Source organism: Zophobas morio, unplaced genomic scaffold (genome assembly GCF_036711695.1).
Source record: "Zophobas morio isolate AGI-343-1 ecotype UQ-CSIRO unplaced genomic scaffold, CSIRO_AGI_Zmor_V1 ptg000049l, whole genome shotgun sequence".
In the NCBI taxonomy this organism is placed as follows: Eukaryota; Metazoa; Arthropoda; class Insecta; order Coleoptera; family Tenebrionidae; genus Zophobas; species Zophobas morio.
Window position 1 is genome coordinate 2,075,785 of NW_026972154.1, and position 12,845 is coordinate 2,088,629.

Consider the following 12,845-nt stretch of genomic DNA (forward strand, 5'->3'; position numbering starts at 1 on the left):
GAGAGCTAACTCGATGCTTTATCTGTTAAGTAAAGTCTTTGCTAAAGCTAGTCCATCCATATTTGGAAAACTTTTTAAAACATTCGTGAGACCGTTACTGGAATTTGCCAACACTGCCTGGGTTCCTGTTTTAAAACGAGATATCGCACGCTTGGAGCTGGTACAGCGTAGGGCAACCAGAATTCCTTTTGATAGAAACCGACCTTCGTATTGTGGTAGGCTTAATGCAATGAAACTTTGCCCTCTTTCTGACAGACGCAAACGTGGGGATTTAATAATCACTTATCAAGCTCTAAGTAATGTTCATTCTCCAATTAAACAATTATTTACTCTTAATCTTTCGAAACGTACTAGAGGACATCCCCTTAAGGAAAACTTTCATACCACGGTGAGACAAACATTTTTGTCAAACAGAGTTTTTCATGATTGGAATGCACTACCCCAAGAAGTTGTATTAGCGGAGTCTACCTTAATATTTAAATCCAAATATGATACTTATTGTACTAACTAAAGAGTAATACTGTCACCCCATCACTTGATGCTAGCGCGGGCACAACAGGCCACGCCTCTGCCCGGTCGCTTCTTTAATAATAATAATAATAATAATAATAATAATAATAACAAAATCATCTCTGGCATTAAAATCTCCCGTAATTGTTACTGTATCTCTTGCTTCATAGCATGTTTCTTGTAATTGTTCCCAGAACTTTTCTTTTTCCACTGTTTTATCATTTTCTCCTAACCCATATGATATTATTATCTGTGTTAATTTGTGTTAATCTCATCCTTATAGATTCAACAGTACCTGCTGAAGTAAGATTGATTTTGGCAAATGACATCCTCCAAGAAAATAAGGGGTGGGGCGGGTGGGCGGGGCTAGTACTTGCTAAGATAAGACTGAATTTCACAAATCATGATTATGATTTGACTTTTTCGATTTTTTCAGGTATTCAGTTTTTCGATTTTTTTAGCATTTCGATTTTTATTTTACAACCTTTCGGTTTATGCATTATGAAAACATTTCTTCAATTTTTCGATATTTCAACATGTGGATTTTTCGTTTCTTCAATTTTACGATTATTTTTTGAAAAATTTAAACTTAGCCCCGCCCACCCACCCATTCTCGTTTTTGCTCAAATAAAAAATAAATCTTATAGCAAATAATATAACAAAAGAAGTTAGGATTAACTCTTTTTTTACTTTTTCTACATCCTAGATTCAATTAGTTTCCTTCCACTTCCACTTGAGAGAAGAACATATTAAGCCCCGCCTACCCACCCCGTCTTCATTTCAATGATTGACTTTATCTAGTCTGAATGAAAGGTGGATCTTACACAGAAGAAATAAAATTAGTCGTTAGAATGAAAAGAGCGCGGATGGGCGGGGCTAGTCTTTGCTAAGATGAGACTGATTTTGGCAAATAATATACCTTCTAAGAAAATAGAGGGCGGGTGGGCGGACCTAGTACCTGCTAAAACAAGATTCTAGTACTTGCTAATGTAAGACTGATTTTCACAAATCATGATTATGATTTAACTTTTCCGATTTTTTGAAATTTTCAGTTTTTGGATTTTTTAGTGTTTCGATTTTTATTTTGCAAAATTTCGGTTTTTGCAGTTTTTCATTTCTTCAGTTTATCGATTTGTAGTTTTTTAGTTTTCAGTATTAAAATTTTCAACTTTTCCATTCAACCATTTTCGTCATATAGTGGGGACTTATTATATATCATACACTTGCCTCTGCTCGTTTATTACTTTCAAATTCGCTATACAATATACCATCGCCTTCTATTGTCATTTCTCGTTTGCCTTTATTTTTTGCTTTAGTAAGTTCCAATATTTCAAATTTTGATTTTTTAAATTCTTGTGCCAGTTCATGTTCTTCATGTTCATACACCTTGTGTTCGACGTTCCCTTTCTGGTTTGATCTTCAGATTTAGTTTCATAAAACTTTCCATTACCTGTCGTAGTTATTTTTCCTCTTTCATTTTCTGTCCATTCCAAAGTTTCTTTAACTTTTGTCAACTCCATATTCTTCTTTTCATTTTGCTTCTTGAGTTCCATCTTTTTTTCTTTAAGTTTTCTGTTTCGTTTCTTAAACTTAAATTTTCCTCTCTATATTCCTTTTCTTCTGCTCTCATTACGTTTAATTCCGTTTTTAATTGCTGCATCATACTTATCACTTATCAATTCAGATTTACTATCCTCTTCCTGTTTGCATGGTTTTGCGAGTGATCTTGGTACTATCTGATTTTTTTCAAAAGCATTTTCTCTACTTTGCTCCCGTCATCCGTTGAATACTAATCAATTTTCATCTTTAGATAATATTTAAACTTGGTTTTAGAGGCCGTTATTTGGGTGGTCTAGCAGAACCTCGAAAGAGCGGAAAGTATTATTATGGAAGTCGACCTTTCGGAAGTGATAGTAGTTATCTCTTATTTCTATTAATTATTTTCTTGTTATTTTCTCAAGTATTAGCCAAAGTATGTGAAATTTTTATCTTATTTCTATGTATTTACTATCTGTATTTATCACTATTCTTATATAATTTATGAAGAAAGGATTTGTATAAATTCACTCGTACCATCCTAAATTTGGAGTTTAAGTACCATACGTGCACACGTGCATTCCAGCCAATAAGCGTTTATAGATCTGTCGTGTTTAAATTAATTAATTTCTACCTGTGTTGACTGTAGTAGGTACTAACTTATACATACATTTTTTGATATTTCAGTACGCAACAATTTCTTGACGAAGATGTTACCACTCATCTTATTTTCACTAATTTTAGTTTCTGTTTCTCAGGTAAATAATCAAAAACACGTACAAACACATAAGGATAAAAATCTAAATCAGTATAGTTACAGGCTTCACCATGGGACACCCTTTCAGCAACCATCGCCGTCGTGGAATTTGACCCACTCTACACGGAAACTCTCACAGACGATGAAATAATAAAAGCGAACCTCCTCAAGTATTTAGATATATTAAATACTACAGTGGTCACAAATAATAAGGTAGTTTAACAAAAAATCTAAAATTGTCTTCACTAGTTGCTCCTAGAAACTCGACATGATCATATTTCCTGAAGCAAGTCTTGGTTTTATTCGTAAAACATCTGTGGAAATGGCAACCGGGGACAACCCCTTTTACCACTCCAAAGAATATCCAGATTATATGAAAAAATTATCTTCTCTGGCAATCAACTTTAACACATACCTCGTCACTAACATAGTTGAAAAAGTGAAGTGTGATAACACGTCATCTAGTGCTAGCGAAAATTGTAAGAATACTGGGAACTACTATTACAACACAAATGTAGTTTTTGATAGAAACGGTACCATCATCAGTCGGTTTGTAGTTCTGGTAAGACGAACCAATAACTCATTTGTTGATTTTAGATATCACAAGTTCAATCTCTTTGGTGATGAGCACCTAACGGACAGAACCGATTTACCTGAAATAGAAACGTTTGAAACCGACTTTGGTGTCAAGTTTGGTATTTTTACTTGCTTTGATATTTTGTTCCAATATCCAGCTGAAATCCTCTTGAATGCGAATATAGATGCCATCATCTACCCCACCAACTGGCGCTCAGAGCTACCATTTTTAACCGGTTTGTTGGTACGTCGTCACGAACTGTTCTTAAAATCGTCTTTACAGCTCTTCAAAGTCAGCAGATGTTCGCTTACACCCACAACATTATGTTGTTTGCTGCTGGTGGAAACCTACCACTAATGTCCGCTGGTGGAACTGGAGTTCACAGAGGTACAACATATTTGTCAGTTTTCGAAAATCTAACCCCGAGTTGCAGGTGCTCACGATACCATTTTGCAAACAATTGTTGCTCAAGGAGGTTCTAAAACTTTAATATATGAAAGTGTAAATGGAACTGTGGTGGCTCCCGAAGTTCAGAATGTCGACGAATTGGGTAAAGAAATGGACGCTTTCCCTACATGGATCGATGACAGCATTCAAAGTACTTCTTCTCGTTGTAGACTTAAATAATTTTCAACAATGTTTGGCTTCAGATTTCACGTGGACACCTTTAGACACAAACAGTTCGCAAACAATCGAAGATCAAGTTTGTCACGGAAATAACACAGAAAAGTTCTTTTGTTGTAACTTCAACATCACTTTGACCACAAGCGAAGAAACCGGTACTTCGTATTCTTACCTCCTGGTGGCTTTCTCAGGACTTCGGCACTACCCCAGTCTCGGACACGGTGGCTTTGAAATCTGTGGAGTCATCGCTTGTCTCAACTCTTCGATATCTTCGTGTGGTCAAAGATTTCCGAAGTACGACGAAATTGTGTGGCCTGTAAAGTTTGAGAATATTACGATTACAGCTAATTTCGAAGACAATGCAAGTACGACGCAGTTTCCCAATTCTTTGTTGAGTTCGATTCGGCCGATTAACGCGAATGAGACGGAATGGAGTGGTAAACAAGTGGATGAAGATGGGCAAACGGTGATCCAGAGAACGTTCGCTTTTAAGAAATCACAGAATCGGGTACTGACTTTTGCTATTTATGGACGAGATTTCGGACAAGATGTTTCCGAGAGGGAATGATGGCGGTGAAGATGATTCTGATACGGGGACTGCAAGTCCATTTCAAGGACTTTGATAGTTTTGAGTCTATAATGTACACAAGTTTTCATAAAGCTGAAACATAAATTAGTTTTTAATATAATTTTTACAATGTCACAACCTATTAAGTGTATTTTGTAATGGATGTCTGGGTAAAATAAAATATTTTTCAATTCAAAAGACAATTTTTCTAGTAACATGGAAAACAATTTGTTAAGAAGTTTAAATTTAAAGAATTTTCATTCTTGTTAGTTTTGTTTGAGTAAATGCTAATTTTCTTCAGTTTCCGTCGATCTGTCTGTCGTCTGTTTGTGAGTTCACTAGCCAAGTAATCCTGTCAGATTGTTGTGAAAATTTTAGATGTTTATTGAGAATTTCGTGTGGGTGTTAAAGAGCTAACCAAAAAAAGTGTTTGTTTATCCCCACTAAAAATATAATGACGTCAGCTCAAAATTTTACTAAGTAAATCTATCTAGAATGTGCAAAATAATAAGTAAGTAGCACAGCATCGGTCTGACTAATTCCGTGTAGATCCAGAGGGTCAGCGGCTTGTATCAATTTACCGTAATGCGTTTTTGGACTGTGTAACGCTCCGGCTACTTTTGAAAGGCTGATGGAGATGGTATTACGAGGGTTAACATGGAAAACATGTTTGGTTTATTTAGACGACATCATGGCAATGGAAAAGATATGACCAACTTCCAAGAGGTCTTTAGCCGAATGAAGGAGGCAAATTTGAAGTTGAACCCGAAGAAGTGCCTCCTCTTCCAAAAAGAAGTAGAATTTCTGGGGCATACTGTTTCGGCAAACGGGATCAAGACTACGGGAACAAAGATCAATGCGATTCGCGATTGGCCAAGACCAAGAGATAAACACGAAGTCCGTAGTTTCCTGGGATTGTGCACGTACTGCAGAAGGTTTGTCAACGGGTTTGCTGATATTGCTGCTCCTCTGTACAGGCTGACGGATTTGAAGTCTCAGTTTAATTGGACTGCTAAATGTGAAGCAGTCTTTAAAAGATTGAAGAACGCACTATGCTCTAGTCCTATTCTGTCCTATCCTCAATCATCGGGAATGTTCATCCTGGACACGGACGCTAGCAACATTGCAATAGGTGTTGTATTGTCGCAGGTGCAGAACAAGGAAGAAAAAGTCATCGAGTACTTCAGCAGCGTACTTTCGAAACCCGAGAAGAGCTACTATGCTACGAGGTAGGAGTTGCTGGCGATTGTCCGGGCTGTTGAACACTTCCATAAGTATCTCTATGGACGCGCATTCCTGATTAGAACCGATCACGCAGCCCTCACATGGCTCCTTCAGATGAAGAATCCCGAAGGACAAGTAGCTAGATGGCTTGAACGACTCCAACAGTATCACTTCAAAATTCGACACAGGGCTGGTAAGCTCCACAATAATGCGGACTCCTTGTCGAAAAGACCGTGTAAGAATTGTAAACACTGCGACAAGATCGAGCAGCGTGAAACGTCGATCAACTGTGGGAGGACAGCAGTTGTGGAAGATGAAGAATGGACTACCGCCCAGCTTAGAAAGGACCAAGAGGAGGACGTAGATATTGGGCCGTTGCTCAAATGGAAAGAAGATGGGATAGAACGACCAGCTTGGTCGGAGATATCAGACAAATCACCCTCTTTCAAGGCGTTATGGGCTCAGTGGAACTCCCTGCGTGTTGAGAATCGATTGCTTAAGCGAGCTTGGGAGAGTCCGGATGGGAAACATACTACCATGCAGTTGGTTGTTCCGGCCATTAGAACCAAGGAAGTACTTCGAGAAATGCACAACGGTGGTTCTGGTGCTCATTCTGGATTCAACAAGACGCTTGCTAAAGTTAGGGAGATATTTTACTGGGTCCATTGTCGAGAAGATGTTGACAGCTGGTGCAAGAGATGTACGACCTGTGCGGCGGTCAAGGGACCACGGACTAGAGCGAGAGGGCCGATGCATCAATACAACGTCGGTTCGCCTTTCGAAAGAATTGCAGTGGACATAGCAGGTCCTTTCCCGGTGACCGAGGACGGGAATAAGTACATAATGGTCGTCAGCGATTACTTCAGCAAATGGCCCGAAGCTTATGCCATACGGAACCAAGAAGCCACTACGGTTGCAACAACGCTGATTGACAACTGGATCAGCAGGTTTGGGGTCCCTATGGAACTCCATTCGGACCAAGGCAGAAACTTCGAGTCAAATCTATTCCAAAGGATTACTGAAGTACTAGGGATACGGAAGACATGGACTACCCCGTTGCACCCGCAGTCGGATCGGATGGTGCAACGGTTCAATCGTACCATGGAAGAACATCTTGCGAAAGTGGTGGCAGATCATCAAAAAGATTGGGATAGATCTTCCACTATTCCTACTGGCTTATCGATCAGCTGTCCATGACACGACGGGGCAGACACCGGCGCGGATAGTTTTCGGAAGAGGACTTCGTCTGCCTTGTGACATCTTGTTTGGCTCTCCGAGTGAAGAACCAAAGGAGGTTATAGACTACGTCGATGGCTTGAAGGAGAAGCTGCTGAGCGTTCAAGAAACGGTGCGCCATAAAATCCGGATGGCGAGTGACAGAATGAAAACACGTTACGACCTTAAGGATAACTCAGTAGGATTCCAGGCAGGGGAGTTTGTATGGCTTTATAATCCTCGAAGAAGGAAAGCTCGTTGCCCGAAATTATCACCAGACTGGGAAGGTCCATATGTCGTGACGAGAATCAATGATGTCGTTGACAGAATTCGACGAGGGTCGAAGACGAAAATGAAGATCGTCCATTTAGACTGCCTCATGGAGTACAACAGGGACACCGTCGACGTTTCTGAACTAAGGAGGGGGCAATGTTACGAAATAAACCCATACGCCGCCCCAGTACGACGTCTATGCGTCTTCTAGTATATACGCGTTGCTTCCCGCATGTAGTCTGACTCATCGGCCTCGTGGATACAAGCGGATGTCGCGACGAGCCCAGAAGTCTCGAAGCGGCGCTCGAAAAGCCTGGAAGCGGAAGTCGCGAATACCCAATTCGAGAAAGAGCTGGATCGCCGAAAAATGGATAAATAGAGGCCATCGTCGGGAATGATTCATTCATCATTCAGTCAAGAATCGAATGAGGAATGCATTTAAGTTATTGCAAAGTTATCGCTGTTATAGTGTAATTCCAGTTAAAGAAATAAATTGTTGAGTTTTTACCTACCTCCGACTAAAATTATTCGCCCGTCAGGCGTAACCATATCATCTACATGCTTCTTCCAGTTCAGTCGCCAGTCCAATACAACTCCCAGGTATTTGACTTCGTCCGAAAGTTGAAGCGTTATGTTAAATATTTTTGGCATCTGTAGTGTGCCAATTTTCCTTTTCCTAGTGAACAGGATTAATTTCGTCTTCTCTCCATTTACGGAGAGGGTTTGTCCGCTGCATCATTCCTCGACTAATGCTACTGCAGCTTGCATTATTTCACATAATGTGTCTGCGTTGTTTCCTGTCAGTAAAATGACTAGATCATTTGCGTATCCAATTGTGTGGTAACTAAGATCATTGAGGCGTCGTATCAGGTTGTCAACGACAGTATGCCACAGTACAGGAGAAATTACCTCTCCATGGGGACATCCCGTGTCTACAACAGCATCGATCTCAGTGTCACCTACATTAATCAGTATTTCCCTATTCCTCAGCATACCGGTCATCCACCTACTAGGGGTGTGGTTCGTGCTCTTCTAGGGCCAATTCTATGCTTTTGAAGGTCGTTTTATCGAACGCTTCTTCAATATCCAAGAACATTCCTAAGGTGGAGTGTTTGTTTTCTATCGCCCACTTTATACGGTTTACAGTTGTGTGTAAGGCCGTATCCGTGGATCTTCCTTGGTTGTAGGCATATTGGGTCGGATGTAGAGATTGCTTGCTTAAAGCGGTCTCCCGAATCTCTTTTTCGCTTAGTCTTTCTAGCGTTTTCAGTAAAAATGGTGTTAAGCTAATACATATAGGTACACATACGCCCAAAGCATTGGCAACAAGATAGGGCGTAGTCTGCTCATTCCCTTCTGCAGGAAGGCGGGATAGATATCGTCCACTCCCGGAGATTTATATGGGGAAAAGCTGCCAACTGCCCACTCCAGTCTTGCCTCGGTGACTACCTTTGCCGCCAGCGCACAGTCCCTCGGGGAAAGTTGAGCATCGGCGACATCCCTTTTGGAATGGGAGGTAATCCTTGTACTACCTGGAAACGTAGTCTGCAGCAAAAGTTCTGCGGACTCTTCCAAGGTGGCTGTAAAAGTGCCACCTTCTTTTTTTAGAAATCCCGTCGAGAGAACACTCTTCAGCCTTGCAGCCGAAGCAGTCGACGTTATGTAGTTTCCCATTTCCATTTTCTTAATTCTTTCTTAAACTCTTTCCGGTGTTCTTTATAGGCTTCCCAGTCTTCAGTTTTCTTAGTGTTTTTTGCTTTATTGAAAAGTTTTCTTAGCCCCGATTGAAGTAGGCCGAGTCTTCGGTTCCACCATGGTGTACCTTTGCCCAGGCCTTCCTTCTTTAGGGGGCAACTTTTCTCATAAGCTGTATTAGAGAGTCGTTGATAATGGTCAAAGTTTTCTCTATGTCTTCTGTCGATTTATATTCTGTTGGTATCGAGTGTACGGAGGTCCCCAGTCTGTTTTCCAATTCTTCGTTGTATAAAGCCCAGTTCATCAGCCTAGGGTTCCGGTACGTCTTTGTCTCTATGTCTATACATTTTAATTATACATAATCCATTTATGGGCTGATATTCACGCCTCTTTGGAAACGTACCATTCCATTGTATATTGTGAGATATGCCATGTAGCCAGTGTAATATCTGTTACTGACTGACTATGCGATGTTACGAAAATTGATTCGCAGCCTCGGTTGAGAATCTTTAGGTTTGTTGCCAAAAGATATTCAGCTAGTGTTCTTCCTCTTTCATTAGTATCTTTGCTCCCCCTCAGCACACAGTGGGCATGTGCATCGGTACCGATGATGAGTTTTATATTTCCGGTGTGACAGTGGTTCACCAAGTTCACCATCTCCCATGTTGGACATGGTTCATGTGTTTGCTGTGGTAAGTACACGGATGCTATTACCAGTTGCTCTTCGCCTCTTCCTATGTTACACTTAACAGTTACCGCAGTCACATCCCTAGAGCTGACCTGAGGTAGGAGGACGACTTTAATATTCCTGGAAATGTAGATAGATGTCCTTGGAGATTCTATTGTGGTACCTTAAACGACAGTGTCATTTAAATTGCTCAACCCCGCGATCCTGGATTTTACTATTCATGGTTCTTGGATTATTGCTATATATATATTCCCATCATTCCTAGGAGGAACATAGGGGTTCCACAAGTGTTCTCCATCGGGCTCTGTCTTTCGCGATAGATTTTATTTCATTCCACGTCTTAGTAAGGGCATTTGTTTCTTGTATGATTGTTCTTCTCCATGTGCTTTTTGGACGTCCTCTAGTTCGCTGTCCTTGGGGGTTTCAATCAAGTGCTTGTCTGGCTATGTGATTTGACGGTTTCTGAAGAGTATGGCGTATCCAGCCCCATTTTCTACGTCTGATTTCTATTCTTATTTTTTCCTGTCCCCTTCTTGGCCAGAAGATACGTAGTATTTTACGTAAGCAATTATTTATGAAAGTTTGCAGTTGACTTGCTATGTTCTTTGTGATCTTCCAGAATTCCGTGCCGTATGGGAGAACTGACTTAACGTTCGTGTTGAAAATGCGCAACTTAACCTCACGGGAGTAGTTACCTGACTTACAGATATTGCTGAGCCTGCCAAACGCCCTTCTGGCTTTGTTAATTCTTACGTCTGGTTCTGTGCCTCCAGTCTCTTCAATAATACTGCCTAGATAAGTGAACTCCTGTACTCGTTCCAATCTTCTCTACTTCATCGCTTAACCTGGTTAGTTTATGTGCCATCGCTCGTACGGACTGTGAGATGAGACAGATATCATCTGCATATTCTAGATCGTCGAGTCTGCTTACCATGTCCCACCGAATACCACTTGCTGTGTCATTTATTTTCTTCATGATGTGGTCTAAACATATGGTAAATAGCAGTGGTGACAGAACACCTTGTTTTACCCCATTTCTTACTGCTATTTCTTTGCTGATATTGCCTTTATGCATCACTCTGCAGTTTGTTGCGCGGTACATCTCTTTTATCAAGTTGACGATCTTTGCAGGGACTCCTCTATTTTGCAGAATCTTCCACACTGCCTCCTGATGAAGCATGTCGAATGCTCTTTCGAAGTCGACGAAGCATAATGCTAACGGTGTTTGGAATTCTTGCGATTGTTCTACTATAAGGCGTAAGGTGTTGATGTGGTCTATAGTTGATCGGTGTGGCCTGAAACCTGCTTGTTCCCTTCGTAGGGTTGGTTCTAGTGTATCCGCGAGTCTGGTGTGCCGGATGGTCCCGACGAGTTTGTTTATTACATTGAGCAGTGTAATGCCGCGCCAGTTCTTGCATAAGGTTAGGTTACCTTTCTTAGGTAGTCTTTCCAATCGTCAGGGAATTTTTCCTGTTGCCAAACATTTATTATAAGTGGGTAAATGACGGTTTCGACAATGTCCGGGCAATCTACCAGTAATTCTGGAGCAACACATATTGTCTGGGCCTGCTGCCTTGTTATATTTTAAAAGTTTTATAGTTTTCTTGAACTCTTCGCAGCTTGGTTCAGTTGTGGGAATTCTTGCGTCATTTGAAGGAGTTAGAGATTCACTTACATCTTCGTTTCGATCGGGGAGCGTACTTAAGCTAGTGTTAAGGTGTTCATACCATCTGTTTATTTGGTCAGTCGTAGAGCTGAGATTTTTTCCATTTTTGTCTTTCACAGTTGAGCAGTTGCTGGCAAAATTCTTATTCGCTAATTGTCTGGTGATTTTGTACAGTTGTCGCAAGTTGTCTTGGACAGCTGCTGTTTCGGCTTCTTGGGCTAAGTTTGCTACCCATTGTCTTTTATCCCGTCTGGCTAGTTTTTTCACTGTTTTATTTACTGCTCTATATTCTTCCCTCAGTTTGTTTTTTTGTTCCGTTGCACTTGTGTTATTCAACATGTTGTGTATTACCTTGCGAAGTCCGATTTTGTCCCATGTTTCATTGGTGATCCAGTGTTTTCTATCGCCTTGTTTTCTTCCCAGAATTTGCTCGGCGGATGCGAGCATTGCTTTTCGGGCCGTCTCCCAACTGTTCCCACTCTCTTAGCCTATGCCTATATTATTAGTTTTTTCTAGGAACGCTTGTTGAAGTTATTCTGCCATACCGTCTTCCTTGAGAAGGTCAATGTTGAATTTTGGTCTACTTATTTTATGTACATGAGGTTTTCTCATTGTGTTTAGCTTGATTCTGCTAATGAGCAGGTAGTGGTCGCTTGCTATGTCCGCGCCCCTGTAGATTCTTACGTCTAGTAACGTTTGCCTCCATCTGCTACTAATTGCGATGTGGTCTATTTGGTTCACGGTGCGGTGGTAAATAAATAAATAAATAAATAAATAAATAAATAAATAAATAAATAAATAAATAAATAAATAAATAAATAAATAAATAAATAAATAAATAAATAACTTTTATTGCCCAACAGATATACAATCCTTTTATAGGACAATACTAAAAAGAGAAAAAACAAAAAGTAGTACATACAATAATACTATAAAAAAAATATAGTAATATGAAAATAATAATAAATGCTTTCCCATTACATTTTACATCAACAAAAAATATCTTCATATAGTTTTCCAGCATTTATGTACATATGCGATAGTGGCGCTTTACGTAACAAGTTGGTTCTTGGTCGTAGTGGTAAGAAGGTACTTGCGTGTCGAGAAGCTATTCTTGGCACGTAGAAATCGACGCTAGATAGCAATTGGAGGCAGTCGATCTTGTCATGTATAAGCTTCCACAGAAATCTTGCACTATGGATATCCCTTCGGTTACTTAAGCTAAGTATTTGGTGTCTTGATCATAGAGAGTTATAGTCTACACCACGCTCAGGATAGTTACCATCAATTTTGAAACACAAGTATTTGAGAAAACGGCGTTGAATTTTTTCAAGTACCAGGCTATGTGACGCATAATAAGGATACCAGATAATGGAACCATACTCAAGTTTGCCTCGAATAAAGGCAAAATATAATATTTTCATTAAGATCGGGTCAGTGAAATCTTTAGCAGTTCGATATATAAATCCTAGCATCTTGAACGACGCTAGGGAAATATTGTTAACATGTTGC

At 40.2% G+C, this 12,845-nt stretch overlaps 1 protein-coding gene across 2 annotated transcripts; it reads left to right on the plus strand.

The window, feature by feature from the left end:
* The first annotated feature begins 2,723 nt into the window (after nt 1-2,723).
* LOC135142658 (vanin-like protein 1) lies at nt 2,724-4,691 on the plus strand. 2 transcript variants are annotated; one of them, XM_064074398.1, is made up of 7 exons: nt 2,724-2,804; nt 2,861-3,016; nt 3,063-3,352; nt 3,401-3,615; nt 3,663-3,767; nt 3,814-3,978; nt 4,031-4,691. In XM_064074398.1, exons 1-7 carry the CDS (start codon nt 2,757-2,759, stop codon nt 4,570-4,572), a joined length of 1,521 nt encoding a protein of 506 aa, XP_063930468.1. In that variant the 5' UTR covers nt 2,724-2,756; the 3' UTR covers nt 4,573-4,691. The 2 variants fall into 2 exon arrangements, with proteins under 2 accessions (XP_063930468.1, XP_063930469.1); XM_064074399.1 differs by having other exon boundaries at nt 2,740-2,804; nt 2,867-3,016.
* The last annotated feature ends 8,154 nt before the right edge of the window (nt 4,692-12,845 follow it).

What these genes read in the sequence shown, in the direction of transcription:
- LOC135142658 (XM_064074398.1), top strand. Translation starts at nt 2,757, where the DNA reads ATGTTACCACTCATCTTATTTTCACTAATTTTAGTTTCTGTTTCTCAG. An exon ending in AACGGTACCATCATCAGTCG is followed by an intron (nt 3,353 to 3,400) that starts GTTTGTAGTTCT and finishes TGTTGATTTTAG; the next exon opens with ATATCACAAGTTCAATCTCT. An exon ending in AGAGCTACCATTTTTAACCG is followed by an intron (nt 3,616 to 3,662) that starts GTTTGTTGGTAC and finishes TCGTCTTTACAG; the next exon opens with CTCTTCAAAGTCAGCAGATG.